Here is a 26,158-nt window from a genome sequence, read left to right on the forward strand (position 1 = left end):
CAACAGCCGAAAACGTGTAGCATCACGCAACCTAGCTGCTATCCTGGCAGCTAAGAAGAACAGTGTAATCGGGATTACACCGGCCGCTGCAGAAGAGGTGGATATCAACTTCAATGAAGCCACTGCTCCAGAATCTGCTCTTCCAAATAGCTTGAAGATTCCGCCAATTATGGTGCAGAATCTAATTGAGCTCGAGTACGGTTCGTTGTGTTCAGCTAAAAAAGACGAACTAGTCGCCAACTTCAAATTCGCGTCCGAAAATTTATGTAGAATTTCATGTAGCACGCGAAAAGACTATGATGCTGTCAAATCCATCCGGATCAACATCAAAAAGGAATTCTATTCTCATGACATCCCAAGTGACTAGCCGTTCCAGGTGGTACTTAAAGGGCTTCGATTTGGATCGCCCAAAACTGTAGATGAGCTGCTGAAGGAGCACAAGCTCAACCCTACTAATATTCGTAAGATTACCGTCGGTGGGTCGCGCACGCTCTCATCGAAACTGTTTGTAGTTTCCTTCAGAAAAGGAACTACTACATCAGAAGAGGTGCGTAACATCACACACATCAACTACACCAGCGTGAGATGGAAAAAGTACCTATCAAGACGCAGTGAAGTGCTCCAATGTTCAAATTGTTTACATTTCGGGCATGGAGCAATAAACTGTGCCATGTCCCCTCGATGGTCCAAGTGTGGTGGTAAACACAAATCTAGAGAGTGTGCTGTCGATCTAGAAAATAAACAGGTATGTGCGAATTGTTGCAAATTGAATTGAATTGTATTGCAAAACCAAAGTGCGCCACCTGGAATGCTTGCTCTGCTCTTACGAAGAAGCTGGAGCTGATAGATTTTCTCCACACGGAGAACATCTACATAATTGCGCTGACGGAGACGCATTTCAAACCTGAGAAATCGTTCAGTTTGCCGGAACACAACATCATTCGTCTGAACTGCGGGGGATACCTAAAGGTGGCGTTGCTATTGTCATCCGTAGGACGATAGCATATCGTGTTGTACCCCTTCCCAAATTACGGCTGATAGAAGCGGTTTAATTCGAGGTGCCTGCGATTCAGGACAAATTCCGGATCAATGCTGCCTACTTTCCGGTGCAAACTCGTGAATCGGATGGCACCTTCTGAAACGGGACCGATCTTCTGAAAAGGATATTCTGATTCTTCGTTCCCTCACCCGGTTGTCTTGTCGGTACGTGATAGCTGGCGATCTGAATGCGCGCCACCAACAGTGGGGAAATGTGCGTGCCAACAAGAGCGGGGACACACTATTTAGGGACTCTCTCGCGGGCTCCTTTTCGGTGTTGTAACCGTTACTTACTTACTTACTTACTTATCAGGCGATACAACCGCTTTGCGGTCTTGGCCTGCTGCAACAATCCTCGATACTGATCACGGTTTAGCGCCGTCGTCAGCCAATCCGTTATCCCGGCCGTTCTGGCGGACGTATCAACGCCATCACTCCATCTCAATTTGGGCCTACCACGCCTCTCTGTCCATGTGAACGGCCTCAAAGGACTTTACGGGCAGGGTCGTCCGGTGTCATTCTCATGACGTGACCAGCTCACCGGAGCCTGGCGAGTCTAATTCGCTGCACGATGGTAAGACCATCGTACAGCTCGTAGAGCACGTCATTGTAGCGGCTTCTCCATTGTCCTTCCACACATACGGGGCCAAAAATCCTTCTGAGCATCTTCCTCTCGAACGCGGCTAAGAGGGCTTCGTCAGTTTTAGGCAGAGTCCATGTCTCATCCATGTTGTATCCGTTCACCCCCACCTTAAAAACATCTCGTTCCTACTCAACGTCAATTCCCCCCTCCGATTCAGCCTAGTCAAATTCCCCCCTCCGATATGAAAATTCCATTGCTTTTGCGCCAGAGGAGAAGGTCGAAAAAAAGGCTTGGAGTTGGGATACTTTTCCCAGCAGTGGAAATGTGAGAAGATTGTGCCGATTAGAAATACGGATAAGGATCCTTATTTGGCTTCAAGCTATCAGTCAATCTCCCTGTTGAGCGCGCTTACCAAGCTATTCGAGCGGATTACTCACGCCCGCGTGGAGGCACATTGTGCTGGCTGCAACACCCTAGCGGAGGTGCAGTTTGGCTTCAGGCGGGAGTATGCTGCTGACCATCAGCTTCAGCGTGTCCTGGACATTGTTGGTGCCGCTTAGTGACTGGGTAAATCCACCGTTATGGCTCTCCTTGAGATCGAGAAGGTATTTGGCAATGTTTGGCATGGAGGGCTCCTCCATAAACTCAGGGTTCAAGACCTCTCTGGTTATCTGGTTAAGATAATACAAAGTTATGTTGATCAACGCGCGTCAGTCGTTTATATTGACTCAATTCGATCTGAGCCATTCCCGGTGCCCGGAGTTTCATCCACAACTGAAAAGTGAAGTTAGTATTTGTGAGCAAATATACATCAATATTCTTTTCTTTAAAAAAATCTTGTCTTGACCTGTCGTAACTGGCTTCCTTGATTTAGTTTACCTTGAGCTGGATAATCGATCCTAACTTAAGGGAGACGGTTCGGATAGTTGACGACACCCAGTTATGCGCTGTGAAGACCTGCGTCGCTTTGGCCTCTGTCAACGAACCGCTCCAGTTTATTAACACGAAAACCGCCATGACAGTCACAAAAAGACAAGGGATAAAAAGGGATTTCCGTTCACGCCGCGTAAGCTACCGGTGAAAGTCCGACAAGGATGCATCGTTGAATTATGTCGGGGAGTACTACCCTAGTGATAAATCGACTACCCACCGATTGATCGTTTGTCTTTTTTAGCTGGGCGGTTAACGTGTTAAACAATAACGTTACCTAATGCCTCAATGAGTCAATCTTTGCACAGCTAACGCTTAAAGCTCAGATTTAAAGTGCCATTTTACATTTATACACCTCATAAAACATGTCTCTGTTTCGGAAGCTACCCATAGTGCAGGAGACTATGTACGACGAGGCATGATCACGGTGGACAGTATAGTCGGCTAAAACCGAGATACAATATAAACAGGATCACGCGAATCTTATGGATACGATAGTTGTGGTCTTAATATAGTAATTATTTTATGTTTTCCCATATGTTGTCGACGGTCTGTATCGACATGCAGACAGTTTCCATTGAGCCTAATTTTTTTTCCATTACGTGACTCCACATTTACTACAATGAAGAAATGGTTCTTTGGTCAAGCAGCTTTGGTCTCAAACATAGTGCATTAACGAGGTACAACCGGACTATGTGCCCGGTAAAACAAAAACACTATGTAAAAATACTCCAAAGTAAACGCATGCTCAACACATTCTTACAAATCTATGCTAAGCGATTTTAAGAATTAAGTTTAAAAATATCCATTCTAATAGTAAACGACGACATCGTGCCATTGCGTCATGTTTACCGTCCGAAAATAGCTGTTTGAAACGCCGGTCCCATACTCTGCCGTTACAGACACGCTTCTTGGACACTATGAGAAGATGTCGCACTGCACACTAGCCAAAATAATGTCTGCTCTTTCTCAGCTTAATAAAATACTTACCCGTCTTATGGTATACCGGTTAACGCATTGGATTAATGATTGGTTTTATCAACTGTTAAACTGTGTATGCAACTGTTCTAAACCAAAACAAAAATAAAACTAAACACAGTACAAAATTACACAATGTGCCAATTTTAAGCCACAATCTCTTACACTGTGGCCCACCTGAATTTGATACACACATACATCCATCCATCGAGCGTGAGAGTCTTGGATGACACACGCCGGCGGGAAGAGTACCGATGGTGCTAAAGATGCTCGGAAAAACGGTGGCGCGTAAGCTAAACATCAGTCGCGCATTGGATCTCGTGAACATTGGATCACGATAGGTGATCGTTCGCAGTTGTGGCACGGTTTGCAATTTTCTCTCCCGTTCTGTGTACCGTCCGTTTGCGCTGTTGTGCTATTTTGCTTGGATTTAAAGCAACTCTCATCCCGCCACACAACCCCGGGAAACGTACAAATTGATGCTGGTTTTATAGTGAAGCTGGTGATTTGTGATTCTGCTCCTTTGATTCCGCTGTTGAGTATCGTGATCGACAGCAACAGTTGGCAAGTTGCGGAGCATCGGTAGAATATCTTTATTTCATAATGTGAGTCCTCCGCGCGTTGTGTAACAAAATATAAGCGTTGTGCGTGAAACCGTCCGAAATAGTGCCAAGAGGTTTGCTAGTTCGCTCAGTGTGCAGCGTATTCTGCACGACCGTACTTGCGTCTCGATTAGTAGTGGTAGAAAGGGCGAGTGCGCCGTTGGATGCAGTATGGAAAACGGTACAAAAATATCCGATCCAGCGAAAGTGTCACCGACGCAGCCGCCTGGTGAAAACGTACGAAAACCGAGTTCTCCGGGGGCGACACCGGCGGAAAATGCTACTTCCCAACTTCCTGCGGGCGTAGATGATCCGTCGTCGGGAGATGGCACCGGAGCCAACAATCAACCGAAACGGCCGCTCAGGCGCCCGGGAAAAGTGATACCTGATCGTCCGCAGCGTGTATTTTACTGCCTTACATTGAAAAATCCGCTGCGAAAGATGTGTATCAAAGTGGTAGAATGGAAGTAGGTAACAAATCGTTTGGCGGTAGTGGTGTTATTTAACTTAAAATAAGAATGTCCATCGAGAAGTGTGTACCATGCATGCAATGCACTGCATGGTTCTGTTAAGTAGTTGCTTTTGTTGTGATGATTGCTATAAAGTGTGTCTGGTAACAAAGTAAATGTTTGGTAGAAAAAATGTTGTTTTTTTATTCAACAAGAACGGCCGAGCTGTATTGCTAAAAAAGTGTTATTAATCAATTTAAAAAGATTGTAGCAGATTATTATCGAGACCGCAAAGTGATCACGCACACTTTTATATACTGCCTTCCTTTGAGTGTCTATTTAACAAATTCGTTCGAGATGAGTATTGCACCTAGACAACTTCCTATTAGACACAATTGCCAAGCATTTTATTGCAGTGTCCGTGAACCAGATTACTTAACGTGCCACTTTTATGAAAAGATTGATGAGCCATCAGGACTCTACGCACAACGTTCTACCGCGTATACATGGATGACAATCCTGCATTGACAGAATAAAAGTGGTCAAGGGGATAACGAGTAGTGTTTCCTGATTCGGAAAGATTCGAAGCGGATTGGATTCTGACTAACGGATCTGATCCAATTCTGGGTTCAACCGGGGTGCAAATCCCATAGGGGTCGTTCCTCCTTAGAGAGGACTGACTATCCAACTATGAGGTATCAATAAGTCTAGTAAGCCAGAAATGGTAGGCATGATTGCTACCTGTTATGATTGCTATGATTAAGAGGTCGTAAGACCAAGAAAGAAGAAGTAGATTCGGATTTGATTGGAATGAGGATTCAATTGAAATTTAAATAGGATTGAGATTTGATTCGATTCAAATTCGATTATTTTTCGATAGGGATTCTCTCGTCGCTATTCCCACTTGTCGTAGCCCGTCGATCTTTTCGTGTCGAGCTCGTTGTATTTCCCAAAAGTGATGGGGAACTGCGGGGCTCGGTCGCAGTTTTTGACAATTGCAAGTACAAAATATTACCATAGAATGGTTTCATCTTATGTCTGCATAGTTGTTAGCAAGGGGCAGAGTTCTCTATATCAGAAAGAGGAAACAGGCTAGAACAAACACAGTTGAGCGAGATACTGCACAAGAAATGAGCTAACAAGTTTTTTTTTTCTGTAAAGACGGCCTTCCCCTGACGGATGAGGATTATAGGATTCGAATCCCTATCAGGATTGAGCTCTTTCTTGGACTATTTTTTCCCATCACTAATCAAAAGCAACAATTCTGATAGAAGGGAAATTAGATCTCAAAAATCGATTTTTAATTTCTTGAATACTACAAATTATGTATAGACAATACGGTGCTAAGTCGTCATACTGAAAATATACCTAAAAATTAATAAATCTCCGTTCGGCACGGTACGTAGTGGAGCACAGCGAACTCGTTGGCTGGATCAAGTTGAGTCAGACCTGACGGAGATCGGATGCTGCCGGGTGAAGGAATACAGCCATGGACCGTGTTTCTTGAAAACGTATTGGACACCAGGCCAAGTCTTTTAGAGTGCTCCATAGAAGCAGGCAAAGAAATAAAATAAATCATGAGTTCTATAGCAATGCTGTCGTTCCTATGGAATACAAAACTGAGGACTACATGACATTCCCCACTAAGTTAACAGTAGAAGCAACAAAAATCATTGCTAGCAAATAAAAGCAATTTAATTAAAACTATAAGAACATTTTAAATATAATACAGGGAGATGTTTTGGATTACGATTCACTAGTCTTGTTATGGGCCACTGATATACTATACTAACTGATTTAAAAAAAAAGATGCATTTTTTCTTTTATATTAAATGTTTTCAATACAAAACTAGTTTATTGAATTGCAGATAAAATTGTTTTGCTAGTTGGACAATGAAATCTATAGGAAATTTTTTAAACAATTCACCACACTCAATATGGCAGACCAATTAAAGTGAATGGCAAATGAAGAAGAAGAGGAAGAAACATTGACAAGTATACGGTACTAGTGCAACTGCAACTGATCAATTCGGACATCATCACGTAGGATTTCTGCGAAAATATGGACTACAGAAACATTAGACTGGCAGCACTGTAGAGGAAGAACTGCATACTCAGTCCAACATACGGTGAAACGGTCCGAACGAGATGCGATACCTAAACTTCGTGGGCATTTTTATATTACTGCTTAGCATATTTATTTTTCACATTTTAAAGGGCCAAGAAAATTTTGTGCTTGACCATTCTGACAACTTGTTTGTTTTGGTTTCCGTCAAACTTTGAGATAGAGATGCATAGTTGGTTCTGTACATGTTCATTACCTATGAGCTTAACACTTTACTCTACAGCGTTCACACGGCGTGTAAGTCCCGATTGACCACATTCACGCTCTGTTTGCGCGAACAGCTACGCACACCTAAACTACCCTTAAAACATGCCCCTTAGATGCACACATCCTGTGTAGCCCATCGTTTCACACTTCATTAGGGAATGTTTCGTTAAAGTATTTTTCAGCCTCAAATGCTCTGCCGTTGATTTATCTCATGAGTCGTTGCTTGTTTTTGAGAAATAAAGGAAGGAATAGAATATTATCTGGTGCTATCGATTAATTCATTCGATGAAATTTCATGTTGCTTTACGCGCGTAGTGTGTTTAAATTGAGAAATATGTTTACGATTAAATGTGCGTGCAATTTTACAAGTTTTCTCAGAATGTTCAGTGCATGTTAATTTTATGTTTTGTGAAGAATGGCAAATTCGAAACTAGCGGCACCTTTTTCCCTGCCTTTGCGAGAAATTCTGCGAGGATCGGAAAACTACAGCTCTTGGTCTTGGCGAAAATTTTGCAAGACGTGAAAGTGTCGAGCGAGAAGCAAGCTGTGGAAGCGTTCCTTGGCAACTCGAAACCGACGATGAAAAGAAGTAGTGTGAAATCTAACGTTCAATGCTACCAGTGCAAGAAAATGGGTCACTTTGGTTCTCAATGTTCGAATCAGTTTTCTGACAAGAAACAGGAGAAAAGCAAGAACAGTGGTCACGCTACATTTTTCGCGGATTTCAATGCATGTCAGGCATCAACAGCGCCAGAAGAAGAATAGATGATTGATTCCGGAGCAACTTCTCATTTGTGCCGAAACAGCAGTTTATTGGTTGATGCAGAGAATGTTTCGTCCAGCATCAAAGTAGCCAATAATACAGCTATTCCAGTGGTTGCTAAAGGTTCGGTGAACGTCTCTGCAGATGTTGGTGCATCGACATTTGCGATATCCATGAAGGATGTCCTGCATATACCGGAATTGGCGGTGAACTTACTATCTGTTAGCAAGATGTGTCAGAAGGGCTACACAGTAACGTTTGAACAGATTGAAAAGAGCATCTGGGTCGTTGGTGAACATGGTCAGTCGGATGGAAGACAACTTTAAACTTTGGCATCGCAGGCTATGTCATATGTCTGTTGGCTGCATGAAACGACTTGAAACCATGGCAAGCGGATTTGAATTTAGGGTGACGGATGGTATGCAGTGTGTACCATGTATACAAGGGAAACATCATCGACATCCGTTTAACAATAAGGGACAACGAGCGGATCGTGTGCTTGAGTTAATTCATTCCGATTTGTGTGGACCCATGGAGACATCATCGATAGGAGGAAATTGTTATTTTATAACGATCATCGATGACTCAAGCAGAAAGGCGTTCGTATATTTTCTAAAATTGAAAATTGAAGTGTTAGAAACATTTAAACATTTCAAGAGCTTTGCCGAGAACCAGACTGGTGAGAAAATTAAGCGTCTCAGATCGGACAACGGACGGGAATATATGAATCGTGAAATAAAGCAATGCCTTTGTCATGTCGGTATTCATCATGAGATATCCGCTCCGTACACGCCGGAGCAGAATGGATTAGCGGAACGTTTTAACCGGACGATTGCAGAAAAGGCGAGGAGTATGCTATGTGATGCCAAAGCGTTTTTGGACTGAAGCAGTTGCGACAGCATCGTCAACCGACAGCATGATCAACCGACCACCTACTATGGGATCGCGAATGATACCTCACGAAGCGTTTACTGGAAGAAGACCAAATCTTGCCCATCTTAGAATATTTTGAGCAAAGGTGATGTCTCATGTGCCGAAGGAGAGAAGGCAGAAATGGAATTCCAAATCAGAATCTGTCATTTTCATGGGATATGGGAGCAGTTCCAAGACGTATCGAGTTTATAACATAAAGACTAAGAAAGTTATCTTTAGTCGGGATGTCATATTTGTGGACGAGTATTCAACGGATCGAGCTTCTGAGTTTGGAGAAACTTCTACTGAAGTTAGTCTTGGTGAATTCCATTTTGAACCTGATGATGATAGCGATGCAGAATACGACGATGCTATTGGAGATCAAGCAGAAGCTATCCATCAATCAACCGATTGAGCAGCTTGCTGCGCTTCCTCCACAAAAAGAGGACCCACATAAGTTGATAAGGCGCAGTGAGAGGGAGCGCATCGTCCCAGATACGATGCAGAAATATGATGAATCCTGTGCTGTGGTTCCAGTGATGTTTAATGAACCGACAACGTATCAAGAGGCTATTTCCAGTGAAGATAATATTCGCTGGAAAGGTGCTATGAAATCAGAGTATGATGCCTTATTGGAAAATCGAACATGGGACTTGACGAGTTTGCCCGCTGGTCAAAAAACCTTGCGATCAAACCAATGCAGATGGCTCCGTACAGAGATTCAAAGCCAGGTTAGTCATAAAAGGTTTCTCGCAAGTCAAAGGCGTGGATTACAACGAGACCTACGAACCAGTTGTTCGATTGGCTACCGTGCGATAACTAATGTCCTTGGCTGTCAACATGGATTTGAAAATACTGCAAATGGATGCAGTGACAGCATTTCTACAAGAAGACCTCGTAGAAGAGGAAATATACATGGAGCAGCCAGAAGGATTTGTTAATCCAGAAGCATCACACAAAGTATGTTAATTGAAGAAGGCATTGTATGGACTGAAGCAAGCTAGTAGAGTTTGGAATTGAAAACTGAAAACTGCGTTTGGATGCTGAGCTGAAACGCATTGGATTGGTACAGTGCAATTACGATTCTTGTGTCTACTACAAGATCGATAGAGGAAGTGTGATGATTGTAGCAGTATGTGTAGACGATTTATTAATCTTCTCGAATAATGAGATCTGGGAAAAGAACTTAAAAAAACAGTTGACAAAGAGATTTAAAATGAAGGATTTAGGTCTCGCGAACAAAGTTCTTGGTATACGAGTGACCAGAGCAGATGGTGTAGTTATGCTGGATCAAGAACTGTATACAAATGAATTATTGAAGCGATTCGGTGTAGCTGAGTGCATCCCTGTACTCACTCCGGCGGATCCAGGCCAGAAATTGTCCAAGGAAATCAATTCAAAGGAAACCAATCAAAAGCAATTTTGTGGAGAGGTTTTCGAAAAGAAGTGTTGGGAATCGAAGAGCCATTGACGATTTATTGTGATAATCAAAGCGCTATCTATTTGCCAGAGAAACAAATAGCATCATTTTGCTAGACAAAACATTGCAAGCAATCTTGAGCGGCTGAAACATGTTTGCTCATAAAAACAGGAAGCTGATTTGCTAACTAAGATACTTCCTACTAGCAAATTCGAAGATGGATGGAAGGCCCTTGGAATTAAAACAATTCATGATTAATGGGGGATGTTAGAAGAGTAATCTATTAACTGTAGTAACCTTTTATTTATCATACATGTTAAATCTGTGTTTTGTTACTGAATATATCAGACGTATTTTTCAATATTTTTTTAAACTTTATTTTATAATTCGCTACTTAAGTCTTGTTCCACTTTATGTTAACAGCCGATAATTCGTTCGGAGCTTAAAACAATACAACAACTCACTAAAACGTTAATTATTTGTTAAAACACGGATTGATAAGTATGAAAAGATGCAAGCACACGCAATAAAAGTAGGGTTCGTAGAAAATTAATGTGTTTGCCGTATTGGGTATCGCAAGGATTATCACGGAACTAAGCATAAAAACTCATAAATCTTTTTTTCACAAACATACGCGCACTGGGCTTAGTCAGTACGTGCAAGCAAACATAGGAAAACTCATCTGTTGGATTGGCTAGTGCTACTGATCGACAGAAAAAAAGTGTTAATCATTCTATTTCTATGCTTAGATTTTGGTCGCATGCCAGCTTGCAAAGTGTGCGAACTGAAGTACACCTGACTTCAAACTGGTTTAATTTTACGACCAACGTAGCAGCAATGATCTACCGCCATTCGAAGTGGTTTCGTTCAATTTGTGGGAAACACAATCGGCTACGCTATTCTTGTTAATAACTGCGCATGTTTTGTTATTCTAGAAGAAATCAAAATGGCCCTCAGTGACCGTTTTCAGAAAAAAATAAACTGCACGTACAGCACGTATTCAATTTGTTGTGCTTTGTAACTCTTATGCATGCTATAGAACACAGTGAATGCAAATTATTCAATACAAACTCTAACCCCACTCAGCTAATGGTTCCATTATGCCTGCCGTGGCTTTTCTTCCGCAGACCATTTGAATATCTTATCCTGTTAACGATTTTCGCAAACTGTGTTGCATTAGCAACGTACACTCCTTTTCCGAATGGCGACTCAAATGCAACTAATGCGATGTTGGAAAAAGTGGAGCACATATTTCTTATCATTTTCACGCTCGAGTGTGTGATGAAGCTAATTGCATACGGATTTGTCATGCACCCTGGAGCATATCTTCGGAGTCGATGGAATATGTTGGATTTCACTATTGTTCTAATCGGGTAAGTTGAAGAAGCAGAGATGGCCTGCCATGCCAAACTGGTTCAATAATAATAATAATAATAATAATAATATAGTGTAGTGATACTTGGGGCTGGAAAGGTGTTGGGTGTATATGCATCCCGTTCTAATGACTCTAATTGTGGTGCTTCGTGGGGATTTTATCATGAATATAGTGACATTAAATTCATGTGATTGTGGTGCTTGTGCAATGCCCCTGCACACCACAGGCAAGGTTCAAGCTACAGACAAGTTTTCGTTAGTCGCTGAGTCACTTCATTTATATTTATTTGTTAACTTTTAAAATCGTAGGATGATAAGCACCACGTTATCCAGTATTATGAAGGACGGTTTCGACGTTAAAGCCCTCAGAGCATTCCGTGTGCTGCGTCCGCTGCGATTAGTTTCCGGAGTACCAAGTAAGTTCAACACATTCATTCTTAAATTCAAATTGCGTATCATTTTAATCCTGCGTTTTAGCACGGTGGAATTGGATTTAATTATTCTACAATACATTGGACTAGCTATATCTCTTGAAGTTTTTCAAAACATAAGTTCTATGTTAAACACTTAAACTAACTGAAATTTTATCGAGAGCGCTCAGTTCGTCGAATACGGTAAGAATGAGTTAGGTAAGAAACAACAGGTAGCAAAGTTCGGAACGCGAGATAATATTGATAAGACTCAGTGAGACCATCAGCTCTCGTCACTAAGACATCATAATTGTTCATTACAACCTTGACTCCAACAAGGGCTTTTATGTTTTATTAACAAAGCGAGGTGCTCGGGCCCACACATCATGATAACATTTAGTAGCTCATCCATCGGTATTAAATGAGACACTGTTGGGGCAAGAAGCAAGCGTAAAATATTCAAAAAAAGTTCTGCCGGGAAGAGTGCCAACACCTGTTATGCGGGGCGCTTGTTAATCTGGGGAGAGACAATACGCGCCTGTCTCACAATCCGTTGTATGAATATGTAGCAATACAGACGCTTGTCACGTTCACTTATGCTTCTGCGGAAGAAGTTTCAGTCCTTTGATCAGATCGCACTTTGCTCAGGCATATTGGCTTGCTTATTAGTGTAACAACTAGTACCTTACAGTGGATCCAGCACTTGCTGATTAGCTGGTAGTTGTACCCGTGCAAAGAAACCAATACTCGCATTTCATTTTCTTCGATTTTTTTGTTTTGCTGTGTATACACAGTTTTGTGAAGTATGAGACCTTGGAGTGCTGCTTGAGTCTAAGGTTAGCTTCCGCGACCAGCTGCCTTAGAATACCTATTGGCCTGATGAAGCAAATCGCGCGCAACTTCAACGACCCGGCCTGCATCAATATGCTGTACTGTTCGCTTCCGTAATGGAATATATTGCTGTGGTACGGTAGCAATCGGCTGCTCGCTCCCTGGCACGCCTAGAGTCTCGTCCAGCGTAAGTTTTACCGCTTAGAGCAGCGATCCTGAATTGTGCTGTTGGATTATGTGCTGTGCACTTCTTGGAGCTGAAACACTCAACCAGTGGATTTGTAATACAAGCAGACTATTTGTCTTAGGACTACGTGACAATCGGATGGACTGGCCAGAGCTGCTTTCTTGACTTGGTATATATGTCCTACCCAAGTTGATCCGTGCTGGAAATCTGTTCGACAAAGTGCTGCGCCGAATCTGCGTTTGCTCCTCTGATCCGTTTATTTTAATGAGCTTAATGCCGTTTGTGATCGTTTCGAACCTAACATTACGGGTCGCTCGTTCCAAAATTGTATTCATTTTGTGCTGTTTGTTGTTTATTTCTTAAATCCGAGCATGAATTTCTATTATTTGTACTTTGAAATCACATCTTTTCGAGCGATCGCGTATCGCCTGGGAGTTAGGATCGCATGCTGCATTCACATCTTTGCATCGGTCCTTCCTGCATTCATTTACATGTTTTTTTTTAATCCATCGCGCTCTATGCAGGATTCCTAGCTGCTGTTTCAGTGTGATGTGTAAGAATTGAACAGTGAGATGATGTATAATAGGAACGAGTGAAGGTGAAATCGCCCAGGACATACACAAGAATTGCACGATTGACCATTACAAAACAGGGAAAGGGAAGGGGGTGTTATGAAATAAGACTGAATCAGATCGTAAAATCAATATCTTTCTGAATTATTTCATTTTATCATAATTTTATTCTATTTTCAGGCTTGCAAGTTGTGCTTAATTCCATTCTACGGGCAATGGTGCCATTGTTGCACATTGCTTTGCTGGTGTTGTTTGTAATAATCATTTATGCCATCGTGGGTTTGGAGCTATTTTCTGGAAAAATGCACAAGACTTGCTTCCACAATATTACAGGTAAATTACAAATAGTACAGAAAACTCGCATTTAAGAAACATGTTCTCAATACTTTGTTCAATGGTATAGCTAAATAGTTGTTAATATTTTGTGAATGTAAAACATCCCCAATCTGCATCTCTCGCTCGCTAGTTTTATTTACCTTTTCTGTCTCCCTGATCCTTACAAATGGTTGAACCTCAATTTCCTACAATTGGTTGAGGGTGATTAATTCCCTTTTTATACACTTTTATGATCCGCGTCATCAGAGGACATGATGGAAGACCCAACACCGTGTGGCGAAGGCGGCTTCCAATGTAGCTCTATTGGAGTGCATTGGATTTGTCGCTACTATTGGGAAGGACCCAATGCCGGAATAACGAATTTTGATAACTTCGGTCTGTCGATGCTAACAGTGTTTCAGTGCATCACATTGGAAGGATGGACGGATATGCTGTACTATGTGAGTATCCAAAAACACAGCAAAATCCTTGCAGGTTAGGTAGAAAGAAATTGCAAAGAGCTGTCGTTTACTAGCAATGCTTTTGCTGATGTGCAAGTGTTATTGTGTCTCACCGTTTGCATATGTGACAGATCGAGGATGCGATGGGAAGCAACTGGCAATGGATATACTTTGTGTCGATGGTGATACTGGGTGCCTTTTTCGTCATGAACCTCATTCTCGGTGTGCTGAGCGGTGAGTTTTCGAAAGAACGTACCAAAGCAAAGAGCCGTGGTGATTTTCAGAAACTTCGCGAGAAGCAAAGAATCGAGGAAGATCTGAAGGGCTACCTGGACTGGATCACGCAGGCCGAGGATATCGACACGTATCAGGAACCGCCATCACCTGGAAAGATGATTTCCGAAGGATTCATGAAGGGAACGAAGACAATGCTCGCCGGGTCCGGTACGACGGGCTTGGCAGGTGTGTCGACCGATTCAACAGAAGGGCACGGTTGCGCTGAATCTAACGTGGATTATGCACAACCGAACCCAGAGTCCTGGTGTAATCGATATTTTCGAGCATGGGATCGCTTCAATCGTAAGATGCGCCGATCGTGCCGCAAGGCAGTCAAGTCTCAAGCCTTTTACTGGCTTATCATTATACTGGTGTTTTTGAACACGGGTGTGCTGGCCACCGAACACTACCATCAACCACAGTGGCTGGATGATTTCCAAGGTAAGTATCGTACAGGCGTAAGTTACGTTCTGTTCCTTTCCAGTCGATCCAGTCGAGCTCCCTCTGACTGACGACTGTAAAATTGCTCGATTTAAAAGAAAGCTATATGTTACTATTTTAGATGTAGAGGTATATTTGTAAAGCACCATTGCACCAGTTGCACCGTGACTAAGGCAGTAAGGTTTACACTTCCCATGCAAACCATGCGTTCGTTGTGATTTGATCATACGATTTCAAGCCAGCAATGTTGAGCAGGATAGTATAGCACGGCGTTGTTTGCCGAATGGTGGAGATCAGACATTGGATGCCCGGATGCTATTTGCACTCTTGTACGCACGCAAGCACAAAACCACGCATGTAAGCAAGCACCACTGCTCTAAAGCCAACCCAACCAAGCAATGCTTTTATCGGTCAAAAGGAAAGCCTCTTATCGTTAAAGATTCACCAATCAACGCGCTAGTAACAGTAATCTGTAGCATAAAATGGGCTCTCGAATATGAACGGTTTATCACGCATCGTTTCAGCTCTAATGTTTGATTGCTTGCTGAAAACTCAATAGAATGAGCTGCTGCAAACATGCTTACGCTATCCTCTTGCTGTTGAAAGTAACGTCTGTGTGTGAACCATATGCATGTGACTAACGACACTTCCTTGTGGTTGACGAGGCTTCCAGCTTTCCGAAACACCAAATCAACCATACTAAAACTTTTGTTCTGTCCAACTTTCCTTTCAGAGTACACCAACATGTTTTTTGTCGCACTGTTTTCACTGGAAATGTTTCTCAAAATGTACAGCCTAGGGCTGCAAGGATATTATGTATCGCTGTTCAATCGCTTCGACTGTTTCGTTGTTATTGGCAGTGTTATCGAAGTTCTGCTGACCAACACGCAGCTGATGCCACCGCTGGGCATATCCGTCCTGCGATGTGTGCGATTGTTACGCGTCTTCAAAGTGACCAAGTAGGAATATTGTTCATGCGTTAATCTTACTATTCTTTACATAAACGTCCTTAAGCAAAATTATTGTGGAAGAGAACCGAGAAGACATCATATTAATTCACAAAAGTCCTCCAGTGGGTTTACCGAGCGTTTGGTTTTCCGTTTCATTGTTTGATTTTATTCGTTGATGAATAATAATTTCATTTTTTAGTGTAGAATTCAACAAGAAACAACATATTTGCATTAACAGCTTGTTGGGCACAACTATTGATCTTAACATGTGTGATCTACGGCTGGAGGAACAAGCTCTATTTTTAGTTCATTAAGGACGTGCCGTATTGCTTTAAACTAAACCACAAAATAGTGTACAATTCACGTTGGTTTGAAGGCATTTACTTTTCCAAACCGTGAAAGGGCCCCTTATCCCGGGTCAGCACAGCCGATCCATGGGATTGTAATTTCATCATCCAAGTTCGTGGGAGTGTTATTTGCGAGGATCGGTATCGTGCGTGGACATCACATCCCGTCAATACCTGGGTAGCGTTCTTGTAATGTTCCTTCATGGATTTATAGATCCAATGTTGCTCCAGTTTTTAGCCGTTGCAGCACATCCTTACAACAATGCAATTTTTTCTTTACCCAATATCCAAGATATCTCGCCTATGGAAAGAAAGAAGGAAACGTACTAAATTATATTACCATTCGTTCGGCAGAACTCAAAAATAGACCTTAACTAGGCATCATCCTCGCCCTCTCCCCAGCAAATCCCGGATGGGAACGTTAGGTGATCTGCCGATGTTCTGAACTGCGTCCAATAAGGTGGGACGAGCAGCCTCGTACTCCACACAAGACCACATAAGATGATCTAAGTCATCGGCCGCAGCCACATGCTTTGGAGTCCACCCTTCCTATACACTAGGGACGTGCGCCAAATGTGAAATGGTAGGACCTAGAACCTACACATCATTCAAATGAACGCATGATCTCCTGAGATGCCATGGAATTAGGGCTTCCAGAACACTTCGGAATGATGGAGTATACAACCCTCCCAAGTTCATCTGAGACCCACATACTCTGCCACCGAGCTATGTAGCGAGACTGTGGGGCACGCATGTGCTCGTGAGTTAAGATAAGCCTTTCCAAAAAAAGAGACCCTTCCAAAGCGCTCTTTTTGGCCAATTGAACAGCCCAAGATCTATTTAATAATTCTCAAATCTGCTAATCATCATCAACTCGTTTCATTTGCGAATGATAGTAGCTTTTTCCAAAGCATGTTTATGTAAAGAATATGTAATAATCCCTTGTTTTTGGATATTTTATGAGCGAATCGATTTAAATTATTTTTTTCTTCTTCTTTTAGATACTGGCAGTCTTTGTCGAACCTCGTCGCATCATTACTGAACTCTATACAATCAATCGCATCACTTTTACTGCTACTGTTTCTGTTTATTGTAATTTTTGCCCTGCTGGGCATGCAAGTGTTTGGAGGACGCTTCATCTTCAATTCTATGGATAATAAGCCTCGATCTAATTTCGACAGCTTCGTTCAAAGTCTGTTGACCGTTTTTCAGGTAAAGCCATAGGTTTTATAGATGTTGCGTTGTATTGATAAATCGCTAAATGCTGTCATGAAAAAATCTGATGCTCTATCTGAATCTGAACTAACAACATTCATTATATTATTCGCTCATCTAAACCAAGCTGATAGTTTGTTGTGATTTTGATCGATGGTTATGTTATATTCTACTTTTCTCTACAGATCCTCACCGGTGAAGACTGGGTAAGGTGCGAACAAATGTATTTTTTGTTCTAGGTAACGATCTATGTATGATCCCTCTCTTCATAGAATGCTGTAATGTACGATGGCATCCAAGCATATGGAGGTGTAGCATCATTTGGAATTCTGGCCAGCATCTATTTCATCATTCTTTTTATCTGTGGTAACTGTATCCTTTGAAAAGACGTAAAACAATAGTATGATAACTACATGTTCCTGAACAGCAGAATGCTAAAGTGAAAGTTGTCCCCGCGTGCAGCAACGGGATACGGTATTTCATGCCTGCCTGAGACATTCCTTAACGTGCGTCCATAACACACAGATATCTTGCTAAACGTTTTCCTTGCCATCGCGGTTGACAATCTGGCCGATGCCGAATCGCTAACGGCGGTTGAGAAGGAAGACGATCCGGATACGGAGCTGGATATCCTGACCGACAAGTCGGACAACGAACTGGGCGACCGTGAAAACGATAACGAGGATGAAGAGGACCTAGACGAAACCGAGGATGCCGAAGAGCCAGAAGATGACGATGCTCAGGGCTACGATAATGAGGAGTCGGGGCGAGCGTACGGATCACGGTTTAAGAAAATGGAGGAACCTATCGTGGAAAAGAATAGTAAAAAGTTCGGGACATTTGGGATTACTTTAACTGGCTCATCGCACAAGATCGGAACGATGTGCCCACTGTGTTGCCTGATCTTGTGCTAGCCACCATTAGGAAGGGTGCAACTATTTCAATTACTAATCGTTCGTTGTGTTTAACCGCGTTTTGCTTTCCAGTGCAAATGTCACGAAACCCACCATCAGTACCAGCAACACTAAAACTGCATCAGCAACGTTAGAAGAGACGAAAAAAACGCGCATCAGTAGAGTAGTGATTCAAGGTATTCGATAACATGTACATGTGGGTGTATCGCATTAATTGTTCGATGTGTGTGTTTGTGTGTGTGTGAATGTGTGTGTGTGATCGATATTCTCTTCCATACTGCATTATTAACGTCACCTTCCGTGCAGTGGTGAGTCAAGATATTGGGAGGCCCCGAGTGGAATGGCAATTAAGGCCCCTCTAATTGTGATGTTAGAGGGAAACAACAGGCCTTTTCCTCACCGATGAGGCCCCCCTGATCGACGAGGCCACGAGCGGCGGCATCTTCCACCACTGCTTCTGTAGATTAGAGCATCTTTGTACTCAACAAAGTAATTACATGCATGGTTGTCATTTGTATTCAGTTATTTCGCGCAATATGAAACTAACTCGAAAGTAACTCTCCATTAAGACATCTATATCGAAAATTGAAGCGCTCTCTTCTAATAACATCAGATTGTACAGTTTAGCAGTGTAATTGAAAATATAATGCCATGGTGGTATTTACCTATTTAACAGCAACAAGCTTATGTTGGTTGTGTAGTAGCTGTGCATATGTACAACTTTTAATTATCGCGAGTCGAGTTCCTTTCCGTGTTCTACTCTTTTCATGTAACGTAAGCTAAATGACACATTTTTATTCGCAAAAATAATCCCAAAATTCTGATTCACAAAGCAATTGAATTGAATTGTTCGAATGCCCATTGCCCATATGATTCATACAAATGTAGTCCAATACGTTCCCTAACCGCTGAGTGTGCCAATATTTCTAATCACTTTTCCAGGCTTACGATTGACAAGCTGTTTGACTAATTCTCCCAATTTTTAACAGCTAAACCAACGCTGCTTCCTCGACGTTTGTCACGCATAGGCTTGAAAGTGAAAAAGTACCGCGAGCCGCCCAAAAATGCGCTTTTTATCTTATCCAACACCAACAGGTGACCAATTAAGCTTCTATTTCGTTCGTGTAGTTTGTTGTGGGCCTGTCAGCATCTCATGTTACACACTGTGCATGTTACACAGTTGCAAACACAAACTGGAGTGAATGGGTTGGCTGTGTTGCTGTGTGTTTTCTGGATTGTTGAGATGTGTGTCTGTGCTGTCTAATATGGAACGGTGAATGTGATTTATGATCTAACCCTTACCACACCCAAAGCACAAATGCACGCAAAGTTTTTTGCTGTGGGCTAATAAACGAATACATAAAACATTAAAATAAAACGCGGAGGGAAATGGAGGGAACTACCCTGTCTACTGTTTCCGGTCCGACATTTGTTATTGTTCCATTATTCCAGATCACTGTGAAGCGATTGAAATTCCGAACGATCGCAGTTCCGCTCACACAACATACGCCAAACGATTATCGGAGGCCGTGGTATCCAGCAGCCCCATACCGATATCGGACGAAAAGTCACTCTTTCTATTGAAGCCTACCAACAGGTTAAGAGTGTTATTATACGACCTTTGTTTGAGTTGCTTCTAATTATACGAATAATACATTGACGATAATCTTTCCTTGCACTGGTCACGTTGCGGCACCGTGATCGTGTGTTTCTGTTCGGCAATCGTTTTTGCCATGCACGCGTTAACAAAACGGATGTTGTAATTGATTCACTGATTCATTGCACTTTCATGTGTAAACTCTTCTCGTAAATGTTAGCAATGTCGTACTTCGCAAATCACTCACATCTAAATGCGTGACACGAGCAGGTGGCAACTGTTCCCCATTTTTTAATATAGATATCCTTTTTGTGTTGTTTCATTCACTCCTTTCCAATTCGAACAGATTTCGACAGTTTTGCCACTGGCTGTGCAATCATACCGTGTTTGGTAACATAATTCTGCTGTGCATCATGCTTTCGTCTGTAATGCTTGCTGCCGAGGATCCGCTGAACGCCAATTCGGAGCGAAATCAAATTTTGAATCAGTTCGATTTCTTCTTCACCGCCGTATTTGCTATCGAGCTCATACTGAAGGTTATCGCGTACGGATTCATCCTGCACAAGGGAGCCTTTTGCCGGTCGGCCTTCAATTTGCTGGATCTGTTAGTGGTCAGTGTTTCGCTGGTGTCGATGCTGTTCAGGTGAGTGACGGTGGTGGAAAAGACACTGCGGTACAAAACACACACTCCCATATCGATTTCAGCTCGGGAACAATATCCGTGGTGAAAATTCTGAGAGTCTTGCGAGTGCTGCGGCCGTTGAGGGCTATCAATAGAGCGAAAGGATTGAAGGTAAAGTAAACGTGAATTTTACAAACAGGGTTGGAAGCAGTTCCTGCTTTGTCGAACGACGAGCTTTGTACATAGAATTGAAGTATGTATATACTATGTGTTTAGCTTAAGAAGCTTGAGATAAGAAGTTTCAATAGCATAAAAAAAATTCTTTGCTACTACATTTTATCATGAGATCTCAGATCACCGAACACTGGCACCAATGTGTACGGATACGTACCGTCAACATTTCGTCAGTGAATTGTAGTGAAAGTATTTATATAAGATTAGTAAATGATTATTTTTTTTTTGCAGCATGTTGTGCAATGTGTGATAGTGGCAGTAAAAACCATCGGAAATATTGTACTGGTCACCTTTCTGTTGCAATTCATGTTTGCAGTAATTGGGGTACAGCTGTTTAAGGTAGGATGATATAAATCGTTTTCCACCAACGATAATATTGGTCATGACGCTGAAAGCTTCATAGCTTATGTCTTTTCGTTTGTTTTTCGAACGGAGATTTTAAAGCTCAATGGTGACCTCCAAATTTGCCACTTTCTTTCAGGGTAAATTTTTTTCCTGCTCTGACCGCTCCAAATACGAGGAAGCAGAGTGTCAGTGAGTTCATTTCGTGCATGTGCGGTCGTGCAATGTGATTTAAATTTATTAATCATACACCTTTTCCAACAGCGGAACGTATCTCGTTTTCGAGGATGGAAACGTAGATAAACCGGTATCGAAAGAACGAGAATGGTCTAACAATCGGTTTCACTTTGATGATGTCCAAAAAGCGATGCTTACGCTCTTTACCGTATCCACTTTCGAAGGATGGCCGTCGTAAGTATCCTCTAGTATCTTTCTGTTTGGCGGTTTTCTCACCGTTTCTTTCTTTCTGAACTCTGAAGCCTCCTTTACGTGTCGATTGACTCACACACGGAAAACTTTGGACCCATCTACAACTATCGGCCGCTGGTGGCGACGTACTACATCATATACATAATTGTGATTGCCTTTTTTATGGTAAACATCTTCGTCGGTTTTGTTATAGTGACGTTTCAGAATGAAGGCGAGCAAGAGTACAAAAACTGTGATCTCGATAAGAATCAGCGCAATTGCATCGAGTTTGCTCTCAAGGCCAAACCCGTTCGACGGTACATCCCGAACGACGATCGGATCCAGTACAAGGTTTGGTGGTTCGTTACGTCGCAGCTGTTCGAGTACACCATCTTCATACTGATCATGATGAACACTATTACACTGTCGATGAAGTTTTACCGTCAGCCGCAGCCGTACACGGAATGGTTAGATTTTCTGAACCTGCTGTTCACGGCCGTCTTTGCGCTCGAGTTTGTGTTCAAACTTGCCGCATTTAGATTTCAGGTAATGTAACGATCGGCTAGTCAATGGGGAAGCCAGTGAGCATTAAAATTTGTTATATGCTGCTACCTTTCATCGTTAGAACTACTTCGGAGACGCTTGGAATGTGTTTGATTTCATCATCGTGTTGGGAAGCTTCATCGATATTGTTTACTCGGAAGTTACGACCAGCAGTGGAACAAAGGTAATCTGGCAATCTAATTTTATAATGTACTTTCCTCGCTCTCGGCTATCCTTTCGTGAGTGTGATGTGTACTTTAATTATTCGTTCAATTCCGACTCTTGCAGGGAGCATCGACCATCATATCGATCAATTTCTTCCGCTTGTTCCGTGTTATGCGGCTCATTAAGCTACTAGCACGCGGAGAAGGCATACGCACGCTTCTGTGGACATTTATAAAATCATTTCAAGCTCTACCGTATGTGGCACTGCTGATAGTGATGCTCTTCTTCATTTATGCCGTTATAGGAATGCAAGTGGGTTTAAAATTATATTTTATCGCACATTTTCGTGTAAATGGCGAGGCGAAGCTTCAAACGAGTCAACCGAATTTTGATTTTTATTTTTTAGGTTTTTGGCCGTATTGCATTGGACGACGAAACAGCAATACACAGGAATAATAATTTCCAAACTTTTCCGCAGGCCATTTTGGTTTTGTTTAGATCAGCTACCGGTACGTTTTGACCTAAGTGTGAACATCTGTTTGTGTCATTGTCGTTTTGTATACGTTCATATTTTCTTACTCTGCAAACTAATTTTGTTGCGTTAATTAACAGCAGATTCATTTATGGGTAAAAGTTTGGTTTTTAAAATAACAAAGACAATCCTCCTTTTTGCTTGGGTGTTTGTTGGTTTTTGTACCTTTCTTTAAAAGTGTACCAGTTTAATTTTTTTGTTGTGCATCTACGACACTGCTGACTGCTCACTGTATGACTCCTCTTCAGGTGAAGCCTGGCAAGACATAATGCTCGACTGCTCCGCTCGTGAAGAGGTACGCTGCGATGAAAATTCCGAGGACAAAGAGTCTAAGGAGGGCTGTGGCTCCAATTTTGCCTTCCCATACTTCATCTCGTTCTACGTGCTGTGCTCCTTCCTCATCATCAATCTGTTCGTGGCCGTCATCATGGACAACTTCGACTATCTTACGCGCGATTGGTCCATCCTGGGACCACACCATCTGGACGAATTTGTGCGGCTGTGGAGCGAGTACGATCCCGATGCGAAGGGCCGCATCAAGCATCTGGACGTGGTGACGCTGTTGCGCAAAATATCGCCACCGCTCGGGTTCGGTAAGCTGTGTCCGCATCGGGTGGCCTGCAAACGGCTGGTCTCGATGAACATGCCACTCAACAGTGACGGGACGGTGCTGTTCAATGCGACACTGTTTGCGGTGGTGCGCACCTCGTTGAAAATCAAAACCGAAGGCAACATCGACGAAGCTAATCTGGAGCTAAGACACATTATCAAACAGATTTGGAAGCGAACTAGCAACAAACTGCTTGATCAAGTCGTGCCACCGCCCGGGATAGAGGACGAAGTGACTGTGGGAAAGTTTTACGCTACCTATTTGATACAGGATTACTTCAGACGGTTCAAGAAGCGGAAAAACTATGATCGTAACTCTGAAACCACTTCCCATATGACCTTGTTGGCGGGTTTGCGGATACTTCACAAAACTGGACCAAAAATAAGGCGAAAAATATCCGGTACGCTGCACGAGGGTGCGTCTTCAATCAATCCAGAACCGGCGCATCGGGTATGTTGGACTTATTTATGGTCGGATTTAGCGTCTACCGATAAATGTTGTAAAATTGTTTTTTTATTCAGACTAATCGGCCAGTTCGTTCTATTTGCATTATAAACAAAAAAACATTAACATATTCAACACCGGTGATTACAATCACGTCATTGCTAAAAATATCACGTCATTACAAAATAACTGCCAAAAAAGATAACTTTAGTGATGTTCGAATTAAAAGCGTGTACTTTTAAAAGGTAAAACTGCTGATCGAAGTCGATCGATTCGGTTCGGCTCGGTTGGTTCGGTGGAATTGAATGAAGTACCTGTCATTCCTAATTTCATTGCCATGGATATTGAAAGTTTTGTTCCATAAAACGCCATCCTAGGCATTGTTCTATCTATCGTTTTTATTTATTTTATTTATTGATTATTGCGGACAGTTGCCGTATTATCACCAATACCGCATGTGATGACTGCGCATCATAAATTCACAAAAAACTAATAAAAAAATTCCTCCTTGTCCACATTTCCTCCTTCTTATTTGCCATATCCCGGGCAAGCTCGGTTAAATCTATCGTTTTAACTGATTGTTTAATTAAATTATTCTAGCGCAACCATAAACTGTTCGGGATTACCTGGCCTACAACGTACTCGTTTAAGAAGCGCTATTTTACGAATGGTACGAAACAATGTCATCATAGTATAAAGCGCGAAATAATACCGAATTGTGTTTCCTTTTCATATCCAGACGCTACAGTAAGCCCAGTGCAAACAGCGCGTCCGCCGGCTCGACCGCAACGAAAGTATGCAACGCTGAACAAAGGCATACGAGATGTCAATAAAACCCTGATGTATGGTTTCCGCATGATGCATGATCACGATCAGCTGAATGAAATATTTACCAGCGATAACGATAATGGAGCAAACGATGGCGACGGACCGTTGAAGCCATTGTGCTTTGGAGAAATATATTCGACGCAGACTAGTCGTGTGGTAAATGCGGCCGAAAACGAAACATAGGCTTACCGTTGTGAGACAACCTTACTGACTACACTAACGTACTGTTTTTGGAATGTTTGCTGCGTTTATTGAGAGTGTTACGAAAGTTGAAATAAACCCCTAAAACGGCACAACTTATCTCTCTGAATGGTTGTTAGCATTATCACACGAGGCTGCTGAAACGAACGTAATGAACAGTTGAAACCGAATCCAACCCGACCGGTAGATCTCTATAGGCCAGTTTGAAATTGTATTTCAAAAGCCTACATTTAGGCGTATTCTGAAATTTGTCCCGTGGTGAATTCCAAAATTTAGTTCCTTTTTTTAGACCGGATATCTCTCAATCAGGGGTCAAAGAATTCAATCAGATTTGTTGCTTTATTTTATCATGCATCATTTATCATATTTTATCATTTATCATATCATCATCATTTTATCAAGGGTAGGCAATATGATGACATATATCGACCGTTCGTTGGAACCAGCAAAGCTGAAACGAAAATGTCAGCGTCTTGCTCATGCTAACTATCATTCGCTCATAGTTATGCTTACGAACTTGCAAAACACAAACAATTTCCTTCCGTCCTATTGCATTTACAGCAATCATCACCATCTCACAATTGGGAGTCTTCATCAATGATGAATGATGGTGGCTCCGCGATAAGCGCCCTCTATTGCTTAAACTCGAGCAAGGTTAGCGATCGCATGCAAATCGACCGTTGGTATTAGCAATAGCAGTACCAATTTAGCAATGTAGCCAGGCCGTATGATACCAATAAAAATAACTATTCAGTAATAAATTTACAAAAATATTAATTTATAAATTGCTAAATTTAATAATACTTAATATTAAATATTTAATTTAATAAAAAAATTCAATATTCGGACAATACGGCTTCAAGTCGTCATAATTATAAAATAATAAAATAATGATTATTCGATGAACTGCTAGACCTCTCGACACGGGTTCTCAATGTAGAATAACGGTAACGGGCCGGGTTTCAATAAACGCAGGACATTAACAAGACTGACGATCTATGCAGTGGGAATACCAGGCTCGAAGACATCACAGACAGCGTTTAATACTCGACACATAGGTCCCTGGCCTGCTGCACGAGCCGAAGGTAGTCCTTAGTTCATTTATTGTCAGCATTGCTCGAGTGCTAAGCGGCAAGTAAGTAGCGCTGGACAGTCGACGCTACCGTTAAGGCGCCCTTTGCTGAACGACAACCGTGTTTTCCTCAAGACGCCCATTAAGAAGAGACAGCCCTAGCATCAGAATCTAGTCCTGTATACAAGACGGTTATCCCAGGAAACAAGTGCTAAGCGCGAGATCTGTCGTTGTATGCACTCCAGCCGCGCGAGAGCCCG

The 26,158-nt window shown here is 42.2% G+C and overlaps 1 protein-coding gene across 6 annotated transcripts; it reads left to right on the forward strand.

Moving 5' to 3' along the window:
- Positions 1–3,843: 3,843 nt before the first annotated feature.
- LOC118510955 (muscle calcium channel subunit alpha-1-like) lies at positions 3,844–24,925 on the forward strand. 6 transcript variants are annotated; one of them, XM_036053406.1, is made up of 25 exons: positions 3,844–4,598; positions 11,135–11,380; positions 11,691–11,797; positions 13,562–13,714; positions 13,964–14,157; positions 14,289–14,874; positions 15,608–15,833; positions 17,173–17,383; positions 17,572–17,592; positions 17,659–17,758; positions 17,912–18,215; positions 18,373–18,476; positions 19,290–19,395; positions 20,244–20,540; positions 20,603–20,690; positions 20,985–21,092; positions 21,235–21,287; positions 21,360–21,506; positions 21,575–22,049; positions 22,129–22,230; positions 22,335–22,523; positions 22,618–22,720; positions 22,992–23,803; positions 24,398–24,467; positions 24,537–24,925. In XM_036053406.1, exons 1-25 carry the CDS (start codon positions 4,303–4,305, stop codon positions 24,806–24,808), a joined length of 5,370 nt encoding a protein of 1,789 aa, XP_035909299.1. In that variant the 5' UTR covers positions 3,844–4,302; the 3' UTR covers positions 24,809–24,925. The 6 variants fall into 6 exon arrangements, with proteins under 6 accessions (XP_035909299.1, XP_035909298.1, XP_035909302.1 ...); XM_036053405.1 differs by lacking the exon at positions 19,290–19,395 and adding an exon at positions 19,753–19,897; XM_036053409.1 differs by lacking the exon at positions 19,290–19,395 and adding an exon at positions 19,753–19,897 and having other exon boundaries at positions 3,844–4,134.
- The last annotated feature ends 1,233 nt before the right edge of the window (positions 24,926–26,158 follow it).

The sequence above is a fragment of the Anopheles stephensi genome, chromosome 3 (assembly GCF_013141755.1).
Source record: "Anopheles stephensi strain Indian chromosome 3, UCI_ANSTEP_V1.0, whole genome shotgun sequence".
Lineage (NCBI taxonomy): Eukaryota > Metazoa > Arthropoda > Insecta > Diptera > Culicidae > Anopheles > Anopheles stephensi.

What these genes read in the sequence shown, in the direction of transcription:
- LOC118510955 (XM_036053405.1), top strand. Translation starts at nt 4,303, where the DNA reads ATGGAAAACGGTACAAAAATATCCGATCCAGCGAAAGTGTCACCGACG. An exon ending in GTGGCTGGATGATTTCCAAG is followed by an intron (nt 14,875 to 15,607) that starts GTAAGTATCGTA and finishes CTTTCCTTTCAG; the next exon opens with AGTACACCAACATGTTTTTT. An exon ending in CGCGTCTTCAAAGTGACCAA is followed by an intron (nt 15,834 to 17,172) that starts GTAGGAATATTG and finishes TTCTTCTTTTAG; the next exon opens with ATACTGGCAGTCTTTGTCGA.